The 24642-nt window shown below is 44.0% G+C and overlaps 2 protein-coding genes across 2 annotated transcripts in view; one reads left to right on the plus strand and one right to left on the minus strand.

The window, feature by feature from the left end:
• CENPP (centromere protein P) overlaps positions 1-11068 on the plus strand; it is a 135112-nt gene extending 124044 nt beyond the window's left edge. Inside the window, exons 6-8 of the mRNA XM_064156387.1 lie at positions 7565-7644; positions 9866-9957; positions 10705-11068. Coding sequence (XP_064012457.1) covers positions 7565-7644; positions 9866-9957; positions 10705-10838 — 306 coding nt within the window. The 3' untranslated portion in view covers positions 10839-11068. The remainder of the gene's footprint in view (positions 1-7564; positions 7645-9865; positions 9958-10704) is intronic.
• Positions 11069-14197: 3129 nt separating this feature from the next.
• IPPK (inositol-pentakisphosphate 2-kinase) overlaps positions 14198-24642 on the minus strand; it is a 37513-nt gene continuing 27068 nt past the window's right edge. Inside the window, exons 11-13 of the mRNA XM_064156381.1 lie at positions 22947-23049; positions 15481-15560; positions 14198-14505 (exon numbers count right to left, since the gene is read on the minus strand). Of these exons, the coding sequence (XP_064012451.1) occupies positions 14280-14505; positions 15481-15560; positions 22947-23049 (409 nt within the window). The 3' untranslated portion in view covers positions 14198-14279. The remainder of the gene's footprint in view (positions 14506-15480; positions 15561-22946; positions 23050-24642) is intronic.

Here is a 24642-nt window from a genome sequence, read left to right on the forward strand (position 1 = left end):
ATCTCTTCTCCAGCAAGAACAAAAGTAAGGGAAAAACATCTGCAAATTCTGCCTTCACTGAGTATTTATTATGTGCCCCTTCCTGTTCCTTCCAAGTTTTTATTTTCATTTAGTTCTATTTTTCTTCATATTTTAAAAACAAGCCTCTAGTCTGTATTTAATTTATTCCTTGTCTGCTGTAATGAAGTTGCAGATAAACATATGGTTGCCATATGCCAAAATGATATCAAAAGGAAATGCTTTCTGAGAGACACAGGAGTGAGTGTACTCAGGGATAGATAATGCTGGTTTAGCTCTTCAGTGGTAGTCACACAGGGAGTAGTGACAAAGTGAATCATCTACTGTAGTGTCCTACTTGAATGAAGCAAGAAAAATAACGTGATAGGAGGCAAATTAATGACAATGGAAAGAGAGCAGGGGCCAGAAAAGAGACCCTGTAATCAACCACAAATAAAAAGGGAAAAAATAGCAAAGCAGATAAACTTTAAACTTTATTGGCAACTTGCTCATGCTACAGGGATCTGGAGCTGCAAGGAGTAAGGCTTCCTCCCAGCTGGCTTCAGGTAATAGTGTGGGGCATTGACTTAACCTTAGGAGATGTTTATAAGATTGAGTCTCAGTGAAGTGATCTGTAACTCTTGATTTACAGATCCAACCTACCAAAACATGCAGATCTGCAGACCCCAAACTAGGGGCATGTAGAGCATTTTTCATTCCAGTACCCAACTATATGTGTATGACTGCAGGAAACCAAGTGTCTTGAGCTTGGGAGGAGAGAGGAGCAGAGAACTGCTGGAGACAGTCCAATGGAGGCTGCAAAGATGCTGAGGCAACTGGAGCATCTCTGTGAGGAGGAAAGGCTGAGAGACCTGGGGCTGTTTAGCCTGGAGAAGAGCAGCCTGAGAGGGGATCTTCTTAATGCTTGGCAAGAGGTGAAGGGCAGGGGGCAAGGGAGGGGGGGCAGACTCTTTTTAGTGGTGCCCAGTGACAGGACAAGAAACAATGGGCACAAACTAGAACACAGGAGGTTCCGTCTGAACTTAAGGAAGAACTTTGCTGTTAAGGTGCTGGAGCCCTGGGGCAGGCTGCCCAGAGAGGTTGTGGAGTCTCCTCCTCTGAAGAGACCTGCTTGAGCATGACCACAGGCAACCTAATCTTGATGCCCCTGCTTTAGCAGTGGAGCTGGACTGGATCATCTCCAGAGGTCCCTTCCAACCTCCACCACCAAGCTGGGATTCTGTGAAATGTTGTTAAACACTTTCTGCAAAGCTTTCCTCTGTCCAGGTTGGCATTCATGCTGTTACTCCTAAAATCCTCCCTTTCCTCAGCTAAAAAGGAAATGTGCAGGTTGATGGTGCCACTGGTGCTTTTAGTTTGTAAAGAAGGGAACTGAGCAGTGTGTGAGAGGCAATATGACAGGCACAGGGCCAGAACTGCTTTTTCATCATGCACTTCATTTTCTGACCTCATTCTCTGGTTCTAATGGTCCTGTAGTTTCGTATGATTTGCTTAACGCAGATCACCAGCAGGACTGCTTTACTTGAGTGAAATGCTTTCTTGGCTGGGAAAATGGGAGATGAGTGTATTCTGAGACATAATTATGAGCAGCAAAGTTTCTTAAATCCATTTTGCAACTACAGTGTTTTTATACTGTGTAATTTAGTTGAAGGGAAAATTGCATTCTCTTTTCTTGGTTTCAGTTCCTTTAATTGCACAAAAGGAGAAACTTCATGGTGATTTTTGAGATCCTTTATGTTTTGAACTCTCAATGTGCCATTCTTTAAGTACTTTAAGATATAATTCCAGGCCTTGGAAGCACTTTAAGCCATTTTCAGTGTAGACAGTAATGAGATATAACACCCAGGAAGGGATGTATAAAATACTTGTCTTTTGTAATACTCTATTTTATTGTTTAGAAACAGGTTTTGTCAGTTCTTCTCCTGCAATAGTGGATACAACAGCTTATTTTATGGATAGAATTCATTAGAAATCCCCATTCTTTCAAGTTGATATTTATTCTTATCCAAAAAGAAAAGCATGCTGCCATCTAACTAAGCACGTGGTGATGACCTGATATTTGACTTTTGATGTGCTAATGATGTCTGTACCTTTACACTTTAACTGAGGTTTAGCTAAACATGCTGTTTCCTGAAAACATTACCATACTGCTCCAATTTATATCATTGAGCATAGGTTACAACATTGCCAAACCACCTTCAGCTTCACAAAGCCACATGAAAGGTGATGCAGAAGCTACATGAACATCACACTTGAGCATTGTGCCACTGGAACATGTGGGTTTGGACACAGAACTGTATTCGGTGGTGAGGCTTCAGCAATACCTGTTTCCTAGCATGCACATGAAATCAGAGTCACGGAATGCTTTGGGTTGGAAGGGACACCTTCACCCAGTCCAGCCCTCCTGCAATGATATATTCTGAAGGCTCCAGACTTCTATTGAAACAGGCAAGAAGTCTCAAAAGGCAACTTTGAGACAAACCCTTCTCAAAGCCATGACTTATCTTACACCCATTCATCTGCCTACATAACAGGCTTTGGAGTCATCTTCATGGTCAGATTTGAGTGCACATCAGTTTAAGTAGAGCTGCTCCTGCCCAGTCAGGCAGTGAAGAGAAAGGAAATAACCAAAAATAGGATGAGTTTCTTTTTGGCTACCCGTTTCACAATTGCATAGCACTGGCAGACTGCTGTGTCTCACCTGTTGAAGTCTGAGAGGCATGTTGGTACCAGGAAAGGTTAAGTATCTTGGACAGACTTTTCATTGACTTAGGGCTTGCCACTCTGCTTTCTAAAATACAAGAAAGTATAAATCCTTGCTGTATTTTCATGCTGCCTTACAGGACAAAACACTGCAGTTAATTAAAAGGTATGAACAAATGTATTGTCCAATATCTAAAAATGAAACTCAGAGCAAATTTAATCACATTTCTAGAAAGATGATTGAAAATGTGTGCATGATGATGCATTTAACATGGTTTGTGAGCAAGGATAAGAGTTCTGGGTGAAGTTAGCACCAAATACTTTAGCAGTGTGCTTAAAGATAAATACATTTAAGAGCAGATCTCCTAAACGGACTGTAATTATCTGGGCTACCAGAAGGCTTAGTAAAAGTAGAAAGGCAAGCTAATTCCCAAAACTGTAATTTCTGCACCAAGTTTCATTTCTCAGCCTGGTGATTGTTGGTTTTAAGCACCTGAGGCACTTGATCCTGGTAATAATAGTAAAAATATTCTTTTAGTTGTTCTCAGAGTTGGGCTCCTGTAGCTGAAGTCAGATGGGAGCTGAAACCAGTGGGTAAAGCTGTTGGAAAGCAGAGCTACTCCAACTTCCTCTCACTGGGAGAGCTCTGGGATGGCTTCTCTCTTGATGGTTACATTATGGACTGACTTGAATTTCTGCAGTGGGTTGCAGTCTGGTGGTTCTGGGTTTGATTCTTTAATGCTTCTGGAATTTAGCCATGTTGTTAGTATTCTGCAGCGCCTTAAATGTTCTTCATTTTTTGTATAATCGATATTTGAACTCTTGCAGTTACGTCGATGTTGTTATTTAAGGCCCTGACGCTCCCACCGTGTCTGTGACTGTAGTGGATGATGCTGGACAAACCATATGTATACATCACCCCAACCCAGAGCCTGAATGGAGCTTCTTTGGTAAATTGAGAAGTCACACCTGTGAGGAGACTCACAGCAGCACAGGTTGCTTAGCACTCAGTCTGTGCAGTCCTCCTGACAGAATGCCAAGTTCAACACTAGCAGCAAGTGTGAACTATTGTTCCACCTAAGAGCAGAGAGGTTTTTTTTTACGTGCTGAGTGGCTTAGAAGCAAGTTTGCTTCCAGCATAGCTTCTGCCGTACCAGTTTTGTTTTGCTTTCTTAAGCAGAATAACTTAAAACATATTTCTTTAGAAGAGTTCTGGGATGCAGAAGACTGCAGTGCAACTTGTGATCTGTGTTAGATAGTGTTGTTCTGCTCTGGCAGGGGGGTTGGACTCGATGATCTCCTTGGGTCCTTTCCAACCTCTGATATCCTGTGCTCCTGTGATCAGGTGAACTTTAAAACAGCTGAAAAAGAATAGATTTTGTTTAAAAATAGTTTCTCCAAGTGTATTCACTGGAGTGAGCCTGTATGGAAGTTGTCAGGCTGTGTACACCATCCCCATGGCCACACCCCTCTGATTTGAGGCTGTTTCTGTTTTGGACAAAAGTTCCCATAAGATTCCCTGCTTGGACTCCTGAAGGAGCTGGAAAAACCATTTCCGCCCAGAAGTAATAACAGCATGGGCTTTTGGTTTTGATCATAAACTGACATTTAAAAGTCATCTGAGGAAAGAAATTTCTTGATTGAAGTCAGGTTTTGCTTAATGCAGTTGTAGCTGATCTTTCCCATCTGGTGTCGTGCTGCTTGGTGTGATCTCTTTCAGTTGCCTGGTGTCCACTTTACAAGATCCCTGAGGAGTTACTGACTTTCCCAAGAGACTTTCCAAGGGGTTAGGTCGTTCTGTTTCCCAACGTATTGCTTGGCTTGGGAAAGTTGCACAGCAGAGAGATTGGGGTGGGAATCAGGTACCCACAGAACGTATCTGGAGTTGCAGTTGTGTTTAGAGTGAGGCAGTTTGGCCATGCTGCCTGTCTGGTGTGTCAGTTATTGTATTTTATATACTGAATATAAAAGGTAAACTGTGTGAGAAGTGCATTTCCTAGGGCTTATTCCCTAGCAGTCGTCGCTGTTGAATGTTGCATGGTTACTCTTGGGTGCAGTAGTTTTGCTTCCTGCTTTGGCTGCATGATGACTCTTGCAGAGCTGCCCTTAAGTGACATGGGCAGCCATCTCTGTGTGTGAGTCTGGTTGAGGTACAGCTTCACGCCGCTGCTGTGACTTCAGTTTGAGCATGTAATGTGGCTAAAGAGAGCTATTTTTGTGTGTTTTGTCAATTGCTAAGATATGATCTTTCCTGCTAAGAAGCTGGATCTTTTTTTTCCCAAATCCTGTGAATCTCCCACAAGATCAAATTCTCACAGCATTTAGATGGACTGCCAAACCCCTGGCATGCATTTATGGCAGGCAATAACTGCTTCCCATATGCAGAACTCACCACCACACAAGCTCCCAGGTACACGGATACTTTTAGACAACAGGAAATTAAACACTTTGAGATTTCTTTGAGATGCAGCCCAGAAAGCAAATTGTATCCTGAGCTGCATCAAGAGAAGTGTGGCCAGCCAGTCAAGAGAGGTGATTCTTCCCCTCTACATTGCTTTCATGAGACCCTACCTGGAGTTCTGTGTCCAGTTTTGGAGCCCCTATTGCAAGAAAGACATGGACATGCTGGAAAATGTCCAGAGAAGGGCCATGAGGATGATCAGAGGGCTGGAAATCCTCTCCTATGAGGACGGGCTGAAAGAGTTGGGGTTGTTCAATTTGGAGAGGAGAAGGCTCTGAGGAAATCTTATTGTGGCCTTTCAGCATCTGAAGGAGGCCTATGAGAAAGCTGGTGAGGAACCTTTTAGGGATGTTGAGTAGCGATAAGACTGGGGTGAATGGATCCAAGATAGAGGAGGGGAGATGTAGATTGGATGTCAGGAAGAGGTTCTTCACTGTGAGGGTGGTGAGACTGGAAGAGGTTGCCCAGTGAGGTGGTGGAAGCCCCTTCTCTGGATGTTTTTAAGGCCAGGCTGGATGTGCAACCCAATCATGTGGAACGTGTCTCTGCCCATGGCAGGGGGTTGGAACTAGATGATCCTTGAGGGAGGTCCTTTTCAACCCTGACAGTTCTGTGATTGTGTACAAGGCAAAACCTCACCAACTAGCTTGGGGGTCCTTGCACCAATTATGGCAACTACACAGCCAGCTCCCAAAAAACTGCATGGGTGCTTTATACAGCAGCTTGGAAGTAGGAAGTTACTCTGATCTGTTTTATCTTGTGATCACCAAAGGCTCAGTATGGGTGAGTGAAGATAAAACATGACAATGTTTAGCTGTGGCATATGGGCATCTCTTGTAAACAGGGAACTTAAGAGTTGAGTTCTCCAGATACAAACTAATCCTAAATGTGTCGGGTTTGCAGCATGGAGTAAAGAGAGTCCTCTGAGCCCTATAATACCCAGACAAATGAAGGCATGTAATTAATATCAAAGACTTGGGTTATTGATAAGGAAAGCCTGAAAAACTTGAGGTTTGTCATTAGAGGAGCAGCATTCCAGAGGGAGTAAAGCTGAGAAAGGATCACTGTTCTGATGGGCAAGTGACTTTAGATCAGCCACACTTGCATGACTTCTATGCATGTTGTTACCCCTTATGTGTCTCTGTTCCCAGGACAGTTTGTGGCCTTTATCCCCCCTGGTAAATACAGCACTAGATACTTTGTAGAAATTAGAACTGGCAAATTCCAAGTGTTTTATGTCATTTGGCCTTCTGCACAAACTCCCTTCGGTTTGTCATAAATTCCTACGGCAGAGCAAGGTCACATCTGGTAGCCATCGCAGGCTGCCAGCTGAGGCGTAATCCCGTACACCCCAGCTCATTCTCTCCAGCGCTTCTCCAAGCCCAGCTCCGTGAGGCGCACCGCCTGTCCCGCCAGCGCTCGCTGGGCTCCCGCGGGCTTTTCACACCTTATCAACTGGGAGGGTTGGAACAGGGCTTTGCAGCCAGTGCAGAGGGCAGAGCAAGCAGCAGTGCTCAAGTCTTCAGGGCAACAGGCTGCCTCTAGATTGTGTTTGCTGCTGCTGCAGCAACGTGTCCCTGCAGGACACAGGCGCTGTGCTGCATATCCATGTGTGTGTGTCTCCTCTTGCTTCATGTATTGCTTAACTTGTAAAGGATCCATACAGAGTTGCTCTGCTGTTTTCCTTTACATGTTTTTAAAATAGTTATAGCAAAAGCTAGGAGTCTTGGGTAATTCCACATTGAAGCCCCTAAAACATGCACTAAACAAGTAAGGGAACTGTGATCCATCTTGGCACATTAGCGATTGCAGATGGCTCTAATTCCCACTAACGTGCAAGTTCAATAGGAGCCAGTAGCTCTTTCATGTTTCTGTTGTCCCATGATAGCTTGATCAGAAGTGGTTATTCTGGTTTCTCATTGCCTTCAAAGCACAGCTTGGAATTGGCGATCTCAAAAGGAGCAGCTAAACAGAGTGTGCTAGCAGGATTATTTCAATCAAGGTGGCATCTGAAATGGCCTTGTATGATAATGTATTATTAAATCAAATCAACAGGAGTCAGTTGAAAAATACTCTGTCAAGGTTCCCCAGGTCTTGCACAAGGACTTCCAAGACCTGTTTGTACAGCTGCACATTACTGGTTTTCTCCCTGAGGTGACCCAATTTAAGTATCTCTTGATAGCACATCAATGATACAAAAAACCCCAAAGCATCAGAGGACTAGAAGCACACCCAAATTTCAAACGATTTGGATTGTTACTCTTATTAAGTAGCATATTAAAAGCCACTGCAAACGGAAACTAGAAGGTAGCAAAAGTAGCCAGAAACTGCCTTGTCTACTCTTGAATTTTTCTGACCTAATTTAAATCTGTTTATTTACAGGCCAAGTATCCTGATGTTGTGACCCTTCCAGAAGGACTGCAGGGAGATTATATCATCCTGAGAAATCCCAGAGTTTCTGAGTGAGTCAAAAATTACCTTTTCTGATTGATACAGAGGACAGATTGTGAGATGAATGTTGACAATCTATACAGAACTGGTCTGCTTGAATGTTAAGTCACTCTTTGCTTGAGAATTCCATGGAACGCAGACACTGTGTGATGTGTGAGGTATTTTAGGGCTGTAACCACACATTAAAAACAGTAGCAGAAAAAAAAATCCAAACCTGAAATACATGTAAAAGCCACATGCATGTGACCTGCTTAGGTAAGTCAATCTGTGTTGCTGCTGTATGTACTCACTCTTTTACAGAGCTGGTAGGAAACCAGAAAGGGTTGGAGCAGGCTTTTAATTGGCATTTTAAGAAAGAAAAAAATGTATTGGTGTCTTGGTTCTGGAAGGTCATCCTACAGTGAAGAGTCTGAATTCCAAGCTTAGGAATGTGAGCCACATCCCCCCTTACTCATCATATCAGGAAACGACAGGTTTACTCTGCAGTACACCGGCAGAGCAATAGGCAGAGCAGCTGCGGAGACCAGCATCCCTCGTATTGCGGCAGGGTGGACGGGCCCCCGACAGCTGTCCCCTCTGAGATAAGGCAGCATTTCCTACCCCTGCTTTTCCCTTCCCGCAGGGAGAGGTCACTGTGGCAGCCTGACAGTTCCAGCTCATAACTTTGCTCTGTGGCTGGAGGTGCTGTGATCACAGAGGCAAAGTGCAGTGCTTTAGAATCATAGAATCATTTAGTCTTCTTGCCATGAGAGAATGGAAAGAAGATTGCAGTTACCACGTTACCAAAAGCAGCTGCAGCTGTATTTTTCCATTGTTGTAGAAGGAAATCAGTTATATGGAGGGGATCATTTCAGTGACATTTGTTATTATTACTCTACAACACATGCTGGAGTTGTTTGGCCTCCCTGCTAGACTTGTTATGGCAGGTTTGGGGTTTTAAACTGCATTAATGTCTGAAGTTTCATGTAAGACAATATAATTACCACTGTCAGGAATTCTGTAAGGGGGCAAGAAAAGTAGCTATTTTGTGAAGGAACTGGACTGTTCCCTTCTCCTATTACATCTCCACATTAATTTATATGGGAACAATGGGAAACAAAGCACAGCTTCCTCCTTCATATTTGTCTGTGGAGCTAGCAAACAAACCATAATAGCCAGGGCTGCCCTTCAAATTGAATGCTTCGGATCTTGCTTGCTGAGATCAATTGTTAAACCATCACAGACAGAAAATAAACTGCTTCATTTTGGTATCTCTCCCTCTTGTCAGGTTCCCAGTTCCATCCCACATTCCCTCTCATCCACAATCATGAAACACCAGAATTTAAACATCATTTCAGTAGGTTGGTAGGAAATACATTTGCTTATTGATCTGTTTGCTGAACCCCAGAACAAGCTGGGAATTTTTAACAGTAAAGTGGCAAAAGGCTGACATGGATTTGTAGTATGCAGACCCAGGACTAGACTAGGAAAGCCTTCCTTTCAGTGAGGAAGGCTCCTAAAAGCATGGTCTGAGGGGATACAAAATGCAGAAGGGCAGACAAGAGATTCTAAAGCAGCAAATCTACAATGAGCAATTGTCACATACTTGAGCAGAAAAACACTTCCTTTGCAGCAGCCAACTGCTCAGTTGTTCAGTCCATGTGGTGTGGTCACTAAGTCCCCCACCAAAGCTGGAAATCATCATTAGCCTCACAAAACTAACATAAACACTCTTGAGGGTGAAATTATGATTATTAATGATTATTATTGTTTGGTTTTACAGAAGCAGGAATCTAAGCCTTGAGTATTCATCCTTGTGTGTTAGTCTAAAAGCCATGACCAGTCTCAGGGTGGACCTTATTCCAAACACAGAACTTCACTGTTTATGCAGGTTTCTCCTGAAACTAGTTTTCATCTTGTATCTAAGCATGGCACCTGACCAGCTAGTGCAGGTAGTACGCCAGGGGTGAGGAAAGGGGATGCTATCTCTTCTTTGGTATCTTAGTGTTTACCACTGCTCCCTTCATGAGGCAAGTGCCAGGGGAAAAAAAAATCCTTGAGGTTGAAAGTGTGAATGTACCTGGAAATGAAGCAGTGACCTTTCCCTATGAATAAACTGCCTCCTGGTTTTCCTTGGGACTAGCAAATTGTGTTACCTGAGGTGACTTTTGTTTATTTTCCTTGGTGCCTTAAAGAAACCTTGAAGACAGTTGCCTCATTAATGCTTCACTGGCTGTTCTGTGCACAATACAGGTTTGAACTGATGGTTGTTTGGAAAATACATCTAGATGAGGAAGGGAGAACTACACCTGTCCTGGACCTTCTGACTAAAGTACCAGAACAAGGTATGGGCACTCACTACAGGGACATGAGGAACATTGTTGGTTGTTTTTTTTTACTGTGAGGGTAGCAGAACACTGGAACAGGCTTGCCCAGGGGGTTTGTGGAGTCTCCCTCTCGGGAGGTATTCACTGTGATCTACTCTAGGGGACCCTGCTCTGGCAGAGGAGTTGGATTGGATGATCTTTTGAGGTCACTTCCAGCCCTTTACATTCTGTGATTTGAGCAGAATGCCTGTCCTCTTTTTGCCCAGCATCTCTTCACAGAATCACAGAATTGTCAGGATTGCATCATCCAGTTCCAACCCCCCCTGCCCTAGGCAGAGACACTTTCCACTAGATCAGGTTGCGCAGAGCCACACCCAGCCTGGCCTTAGAAACATCTAGGGATGGGGCTTCCACCACCTCCCCAGGCAATCTGTTCCAGTGTCGTGCCACCCTCATGGTGAAGAATGTCTTCCTAATGTCTACATCTCCCCTCCTCTAGCTTGGATCCATTCCCCCTTGTCCTATCACTACCTGACACCCCAAGAAGTCCCTCACCAGCTTTCGTGTAGGAACCATTCCGATATTTATTTAGAAATGCATCTTGCTGGGCCCAGACAGGCAAAGCCAACCCTCCTGTACAGTTTAAGAAGGGATTACAAACACCTTTGCCCTCTCCTCGTGGGCAGCAGGTAGCTGGTTCTACCCAAAACAGCAGTAGTGCAGCTCTTAGAACCAATCAGGATCTGGTTTATGCTTCTCTTGCAGTCTCACAGCAGAACATGACAACTATTGAAGATGCCCCTGCCCGCTTCCGAAGCCTGCTGAGTCTGCTTGGGATCGAGACAGCCATTGAGAACGTGATCAAAGCGGTTGGCTCAGAACAACAAACAGCAGCCTGACTGCCAGACAGCAGGTAGCAATTTCAAAAGTAGTTTTAATTAAGGTATTGTGTTACACGATCTATAATTTTATTGAATATAAACATTAAGTTATTTTCCATTTAGAAACCATACTCATAAAACATGCTATCTGTACAATTATGGCACGTTATATATAAATTGTCATGACAGGAAAATAAATACAGCCATTTAAATACAAAAATGCCAAATAAAATAGTTACATGTACAGAGTGATTTCATTATAAATTTATCTTTCGGAATCATTAATGTACCAGAGTGGTTTATCTTCTTAACATTTTCTAGGTCCCTGGAAAGTGTTAAAAGATCATGCACTGTCAAAATCAAGTCCATAAAAATCCATTTCACAGCTCTATAAAAGTACAGTGATATTAAAATAACGAGTAAGAGACTCCTGGAACAAAGCATTCCGTCGCTTTCTCATTAACTTAGGGTAGAAGGAGACAATCTGATGATTTCCAAGACATACTATGTTAAAAAAAAAAAGTGGAGTGGGGAGGGAGAGGCAAGGAGGTGGTTAACTGTATGAAGCAACTTTTTTTCCACAATGCCAGTGTTGAGTAGAAACAGTTAAAGAAGAGAGGACCACCACACTTGTGTGTAGAGGGAGATGGACCAGTTAACTACTGCATGCTGCAGCCTCTCCTTTGGATCTTCTACTCCTAGGGGAAAGTTCAGGTAGGTAATACATTACAAAGCATCACATTTCATACCTTCATCCCTGAAGAAATCAAGCAGACAAACCAGCTGTCCTATCATCTTCCTTCCCTTCCCTCAGAGGTACCATTAGCTCAGCTGTGAACTTTCAGTATGTTTCAGGAGAGTTCCTGCCCTGCACTAGCCACTGCGAACACTGCCTTATCTGAGCCGGACTGGTCCAGCTGTAAGTCACATCCTTCTCAGGTAGGGAGCAGCACTTGTTCCTGAAATCAAGGGGCCAAAACCACACTGTGGACTCTCAAGTAGAATTAAAAGGCTTCAAGTCCACAGCTGCTGTAACGGACCAAGCAGCACACCCGCTCTGTAAATTACCAAAAACGTTTTATGGCAATGGTGACATAGGTGGAGAAACCAAGAGCTAAAGCAACAGTATACTTATAACACTGTAATTTGAATAACCCACTACCTGATCACTGGAATAGTGTCCTACTGCTCTGGTAGGTCAGGAAAAACTGACAGAGGAGATTGCTAAGCTGTACAGCTTGATAGAATCTAATGCCAGAGGTCACGTCTGGATGAATCATAGAAGGGTTTAGGTTGCCAGAGACACACTGGATCACAGAATGTTTGGGGTTGGAAGGATCCTGTCAGTTAGTTTGCTGATCATTTCTTGTCTTGGACAGCACTGAAGTTGCGAAGTCACTACCTGCTCTTAGGAGTTTCTTTAGTGCTAAAAGATTCCTTGGCAGAACCTTCTCATAGAATGGTTTAGGTTAAGAGATCAACCAGTTCCAACTCCCTGGCATAGGCAGGGACTTCTCCCACTAGAACAGGTTACTCAAGGCCTCATCCAACCTGGCCTTGAATGCCTTCAAGAAGCCCAACTCTGTAATAAAGTATATTGTTGGGCATAAGGCAGGCTAACTTCAAGTTTGGAATTCAGTAGACAGGCAAAATTGTTACTTCATCCCTTGGCATCTTACTGGTTTAGCTGGTTTTGTCTAACCTTTATTTCATCTTCAGTTCCTTCTCATATGAAAGTTAAACTGTTTAGTCACAGGTAAATTTCTATTTGCATGAAACATGTGTAAAGGTACAGCATGAAAACTTTCCAACTGTGGAGAGTCCTTCTTCCCCTTGTCCAACAGATGGAGGACATCTGGATTTAAAACCAGCTCTCCCCTGAGGTGTTCTTTGCAAAGAAGGGGTTATTACCATGTCAGCGGCCAGCTTCTTGTGCTGCTGTAGCATCCTGTCTGGGTGGGAGCAGCCCATGCCCCTATCCCAGCAAGGCAGCTGTCACCTGCAAGTGAATCCAAGAGCTGCCAACGCAGGGCCCTGTCCACAGCACACTGTGAGTGGTGTTGCTCTGTGGTTCATGTTTCTTCCTTGAGTTGTGCCAGTCTACAGGGCTTCCTGGTTGTGCTGTTTGAATTTCAGGTAAAAGGGAAAATTCCAACATTACACAGCTCCTAATATAAATACATTATTAAAATGCTAACCTAGATTCCTTTAAGACCATTATGAGCAAGCACACACAGTGTTCAGGTAACAGCAGCTCATTGCAGCTTGAACAGCATCTCTGTACAGGCTGGGGAGTGTAATCCCCAGCCATATGCAGAAAGCACCTGTAACTTTTGTCACACCACCCTCAGTTTGACCATCTCCTCAGTTTCCAGCTGGGACTCTACCTTGAGGATGGCTTTTACTGCAGCACGGCAGAAGGCTTCAGCTGTACACGCTTGTCTTACAAAGCAAAGACATCCTTACCTTGCTACCAGAGTGATGCAAGTTTAGCTCCAGTGATCATCCTGAGAAAGTGAGCTCCTGCAGCTTCACAAAATCAGGTACTGTCACCTTCTTTGTGTCACTTAAAAATGAGCCTGAAAGCAGCTGCTGACAATACACAGTATGTGGGACATCATAATGCCAACACTTGGCACAATCTGAACGACCTGAAAACATCTGAAAAACTCAGAATATATTATTCTTGTAGCTCAGCTTCACTTAGATAAGAGTGAGCTGTGGTTTCACCTTCAATAGCAGCATATCATGTACAGAAAAGACAAGACCAGTATGTCAGAGGAGTTAAGCCCAGCTGTCACATAAAACCCTGAAAGATCTTTACCTTTAACCATTTCCACTTAGTTCCAGAAGCTTTAGGTAGATAGAAAGTGATCATAAAACTCCTGGAGGTAGTCTGGTGTTCTTAAACTCACACATTAGTACTTCAAAGCGTTCTGCTATGACACAGTCCTGCCACAGGTCAGGAGCACTTGAGTGGCCACTTCTGTTTTCAGTGGACTTAATGCTAAAGGTTTAAAATGGTTTGTCAGAGCATTTTCTCTTCCTAGTAGGCAGGAGTGAGACTCAAAGCACAAGCTCCAAGGCAATTCTCTTGTTAGTAACTAGGCTTTCTATGTTAGTGCAATACTTCAGATACCACCTTTAATTCTGTGCTCTTTCACTTCTAAGGAAGTAGACTTTCCGTATTCATTTGATCTCTTCTCTAGTTCCAAGGTATGGCACATGCTCTGCTCTGTCCTATTGAATACATTCATTAAGGTTATATAGTGAATGTGTGTTTTAGTGCTATTCCATGTCTCTGAGAAGGCATACCCATTAAAAATAATTTCTTAAAGCAAAAACATTCACAGCTGAAAAATGCACTGAACACAATAGAAAAAAAAATCACCATAATCGTATTCCATTAATCTTTCACTTCCTAATGTATCTGAATAAAAACAGCCTTAAGGTAACAAGTTACACTTTATGGAGCACTAGTGTGCAGTCTTCATTCTCCTTGAAGAGACTGGATATGACAGGGTCATCTTTGGCCTGTACATTCTTCAAGTAATAGTTTACTATCTTGCCATCAAGTTTGTACTGATGAGGAATGCTTTCGTAGGGTTTGAGATCGAGGTCCAGCACAGAGACAGAAAAGGTGAATCTTGATTTGGATGTTAGTACCACAGGTCTTTGCTCAGAGCTGGAAAACAAAACCATGTTGTACAGCTGAGCATTGAAGAGAAGTTTTTTCCTTTGTGTATCCAGATCCCCCTGCAAAGTGATTCTAGTGTTTATCTCAAATTTTCACAGGAGCCCAAGAAAACAAACTTCAACTAAGGTAGCATTTAGGAAGCTATAGCACCAGCTTAATCAGTTTAAAGTGAACTTGCTGGTGCCTCTTCAAGTCCTTTTCTTTTCAGCTTCCATACAAGCTTAAACCAAAACATTACTCACTCAGATGCTGTGATGTCTTTTGCAATTAGTAAGTCTGATCAGTTTCTAGATGCTGTGCATACAAGCCAGCAGCCTTAGTAACTAGCAGCAAGGAGAATCACTGCAGCTCCTGTTCAGATTCAAGGCAATACAGCTTTACTGTCCCAGCACACTGCAGGATGCAGGACTTGTTACTAAATTAACCACTGCATAAGAAGTCATCTTGATCATCAGCATTTCACTCAAGAACTGCAGGGCAAACACAAAACACTATTTGCTAAAAGGGACCAGACTTTGGTAAAGCAAACTGCCCTCCACAGGAGCAGACCTATTGCTGACATAAGTCCGAATGGATAGTATCAATGCAAAGCCTCCTTCCTTACAGCAGATGTAACCTCTTGATTACTGCCTTATTTTTATTCTAATTAGGCAGTTAAAGGCAACTCATCTTGAAAAGTCTGTCATATGAGGATACCAAGGCAGAAGAACTGTATCTAGTTAAAACCATGTACCGATCAGACCTATTTTGTGAAAAGTCAAGAAGGGAATAAATATCCAACCTTAATCAACTTAAAGCTCTTTGGAAACAGATATCTGTCCTAAACATCTTAAATCAGAGCTCACAGCCAAATATTTGGACACCCCACCACCACTCTCAGGATATTACTTGAATTGACTGAACCATGCAAATGCATCTTCAACTTCTAAGTGAGCAGCAATCACTCAAAAGCAGGTCTCTCACCATTCATCTTGTAGGCAGGGAGAAAGGGCAATCATAATGGAGCAGTCTTTAGCGGTCATCGCTATTCGATACTGCTGCACCTACCAACAGAAACGCAGCGTTAAGTATTGTCTTGCATTTCCCTCAGTGCAGCTCTATCAAAGGTGCCAGCACAGCCAGTATGTCTCTGTCGGTGGTACTTTAAGAGCTGGCAAATCTCTAACAGATGGCTAGCAGAAGCAAGTAGGTTTACAGCATCTTCTGTAAGACTTCTATTTATTTTCTACAAATGCTTTACTTGAAGGCCCAAATGAGCCCCACTCCATGCAAACACTTTCCTCAGTCTCAAACGGAAATAGCCAGCTTTTATTCTTCTCCCAGGAGCTGATGCTAAACACATTTGCTAACTGCATCTGCTGTCGTTTCACACTAGCACAATAAAGAACACAACCCACCCAGCCCTCTGCCAGGCAGCAGAGGTGCTAACAGGCTGTCCACCCATCTCCATCAGACAGATGCTTACTGACAGAGTAGATCAGTGTGCTAGTTTGAAGCAAGCTGGAATGTTTTGGTAACAGAACTAGATAACGGGCAGTGAAATGAAAAACAATTGATGTCAACTTCTCTCACAGTCACGCTGAGAACTTTGGGAAGAAGAAAGATTTTTTCTCCATTTTGTTTCTCACTCTTGCTTTTGCCTTAGACCTGGTCACATCTCATTAACCCTGCTCCTACTAACCTTGCTCCCTAACCTCTTGGCTGCACCTCTTTTCTTCCTGAGAACTGGGGTAAGGTTGAGAGGGCCGGGGGAGGTGTTGGGGTGGTTTAAAAGCCCCTCCTGGGGACTTAGGTTTCTGGGAGGGGAGTTGTGCTTTTATACTGTTTATCCTTTGTATATTTCTGTATATAATTGTATATAACTGTATATATTGTAAATAGCTGCTTGTAAATTCTGCTAGCTGTAAATAAATTGCTTCATCTATATTCCCAGGGTCCGTCTGAGTTAGCTGGGGCAAATTCAAAAGTGTGGGGGGGCGGGGTAACCCCCAAACCATCACATTTTTAATTGGCTTTCCCAACGTGGGGCTAGAGATTTCAGTGAGTGGAAATTAGCTCTGGGAATTAAGATGAAGCTAATCAAGCAGCTATTGTACTTGGTGGGGATTGCTGTGTGGCCTGTTTTCTGGTTTTTTGTGTACAATTGGATCAAAGATCAAATTGGTTATTTCTTGCTTCATGTAGTTTTTAAGAAGGCTAAAGTTAAGCTTTCAAACATGTTCTGGAGCTGGGGTGATTTCATTCTTGGTTATGCTGGTTTTAGTGTCACTGAGAATATTACTAGTGATATTACAAGAGTTTTTGTCAATAATGTGACGATCAGTCAAAATGCTGCTTTATCTACTGCTCTCATGAGGGTCATCCAGCCCCAAACTGAAATGCCAAGTCCATGCAAGGATTTTTACAGAAAAGAGATTGTGACGGGTTTGGTCTGCAGTAATCTGGCTCTTATGATTTTAATTTTCATATTAATTTTGGCATTATGTGTGAAAAATTCAAAACCAGCTTCTGTAAGAGCTAGGAAAATTTCTGTGTCTCAGAAGCAGTCTCTTTCACAGCAAAACAAGGGAACACAGTTATCGGCTTCCCCCTTGCCAGCCTCTCCACCCTCCTCTGTAGGTTCTGGGAACACAGCCAGCGTTCCCGCCACTAACGTAAACAATGATAAGGATAACCAAAACAAGCCACAGAGTTTAGCAGGAGCCTCAGGAGGACAGGCAGGTACCCAAAATCAGAATGTTCCTAGTAAAAATGAAAACAAATCAGGGTTGGCAGGCATCCCAGGAGGACAGGCAAATAATCCCACTAATGCTAATACTACTACTAATGCTGGTAACGCTAGCCCAGTCAGTCCAAATCCTAATGACACCAGCTCAGCCAATTCAAACCCCCAGCCAGCAGACCAGAACCAAAATCCTCCTGTTAAAAGCAAGGCAGATCTGAACTCACAAGCTCCAAGTCAGACCTCCAATAATTCAAATGCTCCAGGTCAGACCCCTAAGGATTCAAACCCTCCAAGTCAGACTCCTAAAGATTCAAATCCTCCAGCAGACACATCCAAGTCTGTTGCTGCTCAGGCCCTTCTGGCACCTGCTAAGGCAAAAGCTAAGACAAAGAGTGGTTCGCAGGAGGATGTAAGAGATGGGACCTCTGGTGATCAGCAAGGAGAAGAGGAAGAGGAGGCAGTTAGTCTACGAGACCTTGTAGATGTGCTGAGACAACAATACTCAAGTGAGAGGAGTGCTGTGAGGTTAGCTGCCAGGAGAGAGGATGGTTCCAATGAGTTTAGGAATGCTATGAGGAAGGTTCTGTTAGGCCCAGTACCACCAGATCAACAACAGGAGGAAGAGGAGGAAGATGACATCCAAGGCTCCAAGGATCCACTCAGAGAGGTCAGGGAGGTTAGGAAGGAATACACAAGGGAATCAGGTGAGCCAATCCTAAGCTGGCTAGTGAGATGCCGTGGCATTGGTGCTAATGCCCTGCAGGTAGGAGACAAGTCTGCCAAGCAGCTGGGACCACTCACTAAGGAGAGTGGAGTGGACAAACACTTGGCAAGTCCTCTTGGTAGGGTTAGCTTGTGGACACGCCTTCTGTTGGCTGTGGCTATGAGATATCCTTCCCGAGATGATTTGCCATGGGCTGCCAAGAAGTGGAACACCATTGAGCAGGGAATTAAGCTTCTGAAGGAGTTTGCTGTGAAGGAAGTGCTTTATGGAGATCATGGCACTCATGAGCCTGATGATATTCCTTTGGGAACAGGTCTCATGAAGAAGCTGATTAAGCTTGCTCCTTCATCCTATGCTAACATTTTGGCCAGTAAGTTTCTAGCAAGGAGTGATAATGGAAGATCTTTCACTGTTGGTGAATTCACTGACCAGCTCAGGCAGATTGAGGACAGCTTGTCACATTCTGGTATAATCTGTGCCATAAAAACTATGACTTCTGAAATAAAGGGCATGAAAGATGGTTTTGAGAATACCATGAAAGAACTGAAGGAGGATCTCAAAAATCTGGTAAAAGATACCATTCCTGCATCATCTGAATGGGTGAATGTTTCTGCCATCAGGAACAGACGCCCACCTCCTGTAAGGCAATTCCAGCCTAGGAGGAGACAAATTCCACCCAGACAGCAGCAATCACGTGCATCACTGTGGATACTTCTGCGTGACACATATGGGGAGAACATGAACAAATGGGATGGTAAACCTACTTCAGCTCTTTCAAAGAGGGTCAGGGATCTGCAGAGTGGCAGAAACAGAGGCAGTAATGCCCGAAAAGTAGCTGTCACTTCTTCAGCTCCTGAGAGCAATTGCAATTGTTCCAACAGTTGCAGTTCCTCTCGCAACAACACCAATCATTGTGTACACCCTACATGCCATGTTCAGCATTAGGGGTGCCCTGCCTCCAGCCAGGAGGAGGAAAGGGATAGTGGAGAGAACCGAATCTATTGGAATGTGTTCATTAGGTGGCCTGGCAGTTCAAGAGTTCGGAAATACAGGGCTTTAGTTGACACAGGTGCTCAGTGTACTTTATTGCCATCTAATTGCAAAGGGACAGAGTCCATTTCTATCTTTGGAATCACTGGTGGATCTCAAGAGTTAACTAAGATACAGGCTGAGATAAGTTTAACTGGTAAAGAGTGGAAGACACATACTATTGTAACTGGTCCTGATGCGCCTTGCATTCTGGGAATTGACTTTTTGAGACAAGGTTGTTTCAAAGATCCTAAGGGTCACAAATGGGCTTTTGGAATAGCATCTGTAGAGATTGAGGATGATAAATTGAAATTGTCTATTAGACCTGAACTTTCTGATGAATCTGCAGTTGTGGGACATCATGACATAGAGGACCTGGAAGTGCCAATTGCAACTGAAACTGTTCATCATAGGCAGTACAGAACTAACCGTGACTCTTTGTTGCCCATTCATCAGCTGATTCGTCAATTGGAGAGTCAGGCTGTCATCGAGAAAGCTCATTCACCTTTCAACAGTCCCATCTGGCCTGTGCGCAAACCTACGGGCGACTGGAGACTCACAGTTGACTTTCGTGCCCTCAACGAGGTGACGCCACCCATGAGTGCAGCTGTGCCAGACATGCTGGAACTCCAGTACGAGCTGGAATCAAAGGAGGCTAAATGGTATGCAACCATAGACATTGCTAATGCTTTCTTCTCTATTCCCATAGCAAAGGAGTGCAGGCCTCAGTTTGCATTCACCTGGAGAGGAATCCAGTACCAGTTCAATCGTTTGCCTCAGGGGTGGAAACACAGCTCAACCATCTGTCACTCAGTCATCCACAATGCACTGGAGAAAGGTAAAGCTCCAGAGCACATCCAGTACATCGACGACATCATTGTGTGGGGCCAAACTGCTAAGGAAGTCTTTGAGAAAGGTAACAAAATCATTGACATTCTGTTGCAAGCAGGTTTTGCCATTAAGAGAGACAAGGTCAAAGGACCTGCCAAAGAAATTCAGTTTCTGGGAGTGCGGTGGCAGGATGGTCGCCGTTACATTCCTCAGGATGTGATTAACAAAGTCTCTACCATGGCAGTTCCCACCAGTAAGAAGGACACACTTTCTTTCCTTGGTGTGGTGGGATTTTGGAGACTACACATTCCTGGTTTCAGTCAGATTGTCAAACCTCTGCATGATGTGACTCGTAAGAGAAACAATTTCGAGTGGGGACCTGAACAACAAGCAGCCTTTGATCAGATCAAGCGAGAAGTAGTCCATGCAGTGGGCTTGGGACCTGTGCGATCTGGTCCGGACATTAAAAACATTCTGTACACGGCTGCCAGTGACAATGGTCCAACTTGGAGTCTTTGGCAGAGAGCTCCAAATGAGACACGTGGTCGTCCACTTGGTTTCTGGGGACGCTGTTACAGAGGTTCAGAGACAAATTACACTGCAACTGAGAAAGAGATTCTAGCAGCCTATGAGGGAGTGAAAGCAGCTTCTGAAGTAATTGGAACTGAGTCACAATTGCTTTTAGCTCCTAGACTGCCAGTTCTTAAGTGGATGTTCAAGGGCAAAGGTTCATCACCACATCATGCCACAGATGCAACCTGGTCTAAATGGATGGCTTTGATAACCCAACGAGCACGAATGGGTAATCTTGACCGACCTGGTCTGGTGGAGGTGATCACCAACTGGCCGGAAGGCACAGACTGTTCCAAACCTCCAGAGGAGAAAATATCTCATGCTGAGGAAGCTCCTCCCTATGGTGATCTCTCTGATCAGGAAAAGAACTATGCTTTATTCACAGACGGTTCCTGTCGTCTTGTTGGGAACAAGCGAATATGGAAGTCAACAGTTTGGAGTCCAACCAGGAGAGTTACCGAAACGAAAGATGGCGAAGGAGAATCCAGTCAGTTCGCTGAGGTAAAAGCTGTTCAACTTGCTCTTGGTGTGGCTGAACGTGAGAATTGGCCTATCCTTTACCTCTACACCGACTCGTGGATGGTAGCCAATGCTCTATGGGGTTGGCTAAAGGACTGGAAGAAGAGTGGTTGGCAGAGGAAAGGAAAGCCTATTTGGTGTGCTGATCTATGGCAGGACATTGATGCACGGCTGGAGAAAACTCCAGTGAAGGTGCGGCACGTAGATGCACACATGCCTAAGAGCAGAGCAACTGAGGAACATCAACATAACCAGAAGGTAGACCAAACTGCTAAGATTGCTCAAGTTGATACCAACTCTGAACTTGACATTGACCTTGATTGGAAACACCGAGGTGAGTTGTTCTTAGCTCGGTGGGCCCATGACTCATCTGGACATCAAGGCAGAGATGGAACATACCGATGGGCTCGTGATAGGTCAATTGACTTGTCCATGGACGCTATCACCCAAGTCATCTATGACTGTGACATTTGTGCTGCTATTAAGCATGCTAAGCGAATCAAGCCCTTATGGTATGGTGAGAGATGGTCAAAGTACAAGTATGGTGAAGCCTGGCAGATTGACTACATCACTTTACCTAGATCTCGTTCTGGCAAGCAGTATGTGCTGACGATGGTAGAAGCCAGCACTGGATGGTTGGAAACCTATCCAGTTCCACATGCTACTGCACGTAACACCATTGTTGGTTTGGAGAGACAGATCTTGTGGAGACATGGAACTCCAGAGAGAATTGAGTCAGACAATGGTACTCATTTCAAGAACAATCTTGTGAAAAACTGGGCCAAAGAGCATGGTATTGAATGGATCTATCACATACCCTACTATGCACCAGCTTCAGGGAAGATTGAACGCTACAATGGTTTGCTGAAAACCACCCTAAAAGCCATGGGGGGTGGAACTCTGAAAAACTGGGACAAACATTTAGCACAAGCTACTTGGTTGGTAAATAGTAGAGGTTCAGTAAACAGAGCAGGACCTGCACAATCAGATTTGGTCCAAACAGTAGACGGTGATAAAGTTCCTGTTGTACATGAAAAGAATCTGTTAGGGAAAACTGTTTGGGTATTTTCTCCTTCGGGTGAAGGGAAACCTGTCCGAGGGGTGGTATCTGCTGAGGGTCCTGGTCACACCTACTGGGTAATGCAGGAGAATGGTGAAATCCAGTGTATTCCACAGAGAAATTTAACTTTAGCTGAGAGAGCTTAAATTCAGAGTGTGTAGCATAAGTTGTTAGGAGTTTTCTGTTCTAGGTAACTTCGGTGCCCAACACTGAGAGAATCTACGATAGCATCTACAGTATGTGAGCACGAACCCAACATCACCTGGGAGTCCCTGTTCTGAGCTTTTGAATCACCTACATCTGATTGAAGTGTGAACTGAATTGTATATATAGTTTTAGTGTAAATATTGGTTTAGATTAGATTGGATAATTCTCAGCGATACTCTGAGCGAAGTAGACAGGGGTGGATTGTGCTAGTTTGAAGCAAGCTGGAATGTTTTGGTAACAGAACTAGATAACGGGCAGTGAAATGAAAAACAATTGATGTCAACTTCTCTCACAGTCACGCTGAGAACTTTGGGAAGAAGAAAGATTTTTTCTCCATTTTGTTTCTCACTCTTGCTTTTGCCTTAGACCTGGTCACATCTCATTAACCCTGCTCCTACTAACCTTGCTCCCTAACCTCTTGGCTGCACCTCTTTTCTTCCTGAGAACTGGGGTAAGGTTGAGAGGGCCGGGGGAGGTGTTGGGGTGGTTTAAAAGCCCCTCCTGGGGACTTAGGTTTCTGGGAGGGGAGTTGTGCTTTTATACTGTTTATCCTTTGTATATTTCTGTATATAATTGTATATAACTGTATATATTGTAAATAGCTGCTTGTAAATTCTGCTAGCTGTAAATAAATTGCTTCATCTATATTCCCAGGGTCCGTCTGAGTTAGCTGGGGCAAATTCAAAAGTGTGGGGGGGCGGGGTAACCCCCAAACCATCACAATCAGCTTCAGCAACGCACGCAGAACAAGTGCCCAGTACCTTTGTTAGTGCGAAGGCTACTGTGCCATCGTCTTCGGTTGACAGATCCAGCAGCTTCTCATAGAATGCCTCGTTGTAAGGTCCATCTATCTGCAACGTGCTTCTAAACAAATGTTAGAAGAAGAATTACAGACAGCAAAAATGCTGACCAGACTTCAAGATCTTTCTCCAGCAGCCCAGCTACTCCAATGAAAATGAACCAACAGCGACAACAAGTTAATACTCAGCGATCTAACACTATAACCAGTCCTTGTTACTCACATTGCTCAAGCTCTGCTGCTGCTTCAGCTCTTGGGCTGTGGGTTTTTCAGGCAAGTCACTCTGAATGCCCTGCCACCTCTCTGTCGCTATAAGAACAGGACTTTTTGTGCAAAAATGGGTAAGTTTCAAAATGTGTAACAGTGTGGAGGAGCCCCCAGAAGCCTTGCTGGTATAATACATACTTCTCTGACAGGCTCCCCCTCTACCCCAGCCCTATGATGTGTGCTAACACAGGGGTGTTTTGTCCAGCCTCTTCCATTCGCATGTTGAAACATCTGAACTCCTGCTGAAAAGCTGAGCCCACACCAGCAGGGTTTGCAGAGTACAGACATCCCACAGATGGAATAATGCATTTTCATATTACTTGTTTGATATATAAATAAACAAGCCAGCCACACGGCAGGTGGCTGAAGCAGAGCTGAAGGCCAACCCATTGCCCATAAAATAATTAATTCTTCAGCTGCAAGGACTGTCCCAAGAGCTGAGGAGCAGCAGCAGCTACGCCTGGTAAGTGAAGCCAGAGTGCCCTCGTGTGAGCAGCAGCAGAACTACGGGCAGGAGCCATTTAAGGTAAGGCTTTCTATAGCCTTTATTATTACAAATAATAAGCTTCACTTGAGACCACAGGGAGCAGCTTGCTATGCCTAGTAATTTCTTCACCAGGCAAGAAATACGATAAACTAAAGATTCCTGTGCCTGAACTATGATTTGATCCCTCAAGCTATGTGCTAGTTTAAGCCTAGCTGGGATATTTTAGTGAGAAGAATTAGATTACAGGCTATGAAAAGGAAACAGTGGTGATGCCTACTTCACTCATAGGCTTGCTGAGATGTATAAGAGCAAGAACACAAATATAAATAAGGAAGTTGCTCTCTGTCTCTTGGGGCTGCATGGACTTCTCTCTCTAACCTAACCTGTAATCTGTGTGACCAATCCATCTGCTTCCTAACCCCCCTGGCCCACCCTCCAAACCACCTTGAGTGTAAGGCAAAGTCTGGGGTAAGGTAGAGGGGTGGGGAGATGGTGGAAGGGTGATTGAGAGCCCCTCCTGGAGACTCTGGTTTCTGGGAGTGGTATTTTTGTATTGCTTTCTAAACTTGTATATTTCTGTATATACTGTAAATATCTGTTTGTATATTGTGCTAAGATGTAAATAGAAAGCTTCATTCAATTTTCAGATCGACTGAACCTAGTCTGGGTCATTCTCCAAAGTGTGGGGGGGGTAACACCCACACCATCACAAGCTATGGGTTAGTTCGCCATTTGGAGCTGTTCTCACCACACAAGGTAGGGCTAGACAACAACAGGGTCACACCTCTGTAAGATCCTGTTGGACTGCCACTGAACAGGAAGTTTAAAGGACAGGTTGTAGGCTGACCAACAGAGACTTGGGAATGACTAAAAAACACACTACTATTGCAGACACAGCCCTACC

Source organism: Pogoniulus pusillus, chromosome 16 (assembly GCF_015220805.1).
Source record: "Pogoniulus pusillus isolate bPogPus1 chromosome 16, bPogPus1.pri, whole genome shotgun sequence".
Classification (NCBI taxonomy): Eukaryota; Metazoa; Chordata; class Aves; order Piciformes; family Lybiidae; genus Pogoniulus; species Pogoniulus pusillus.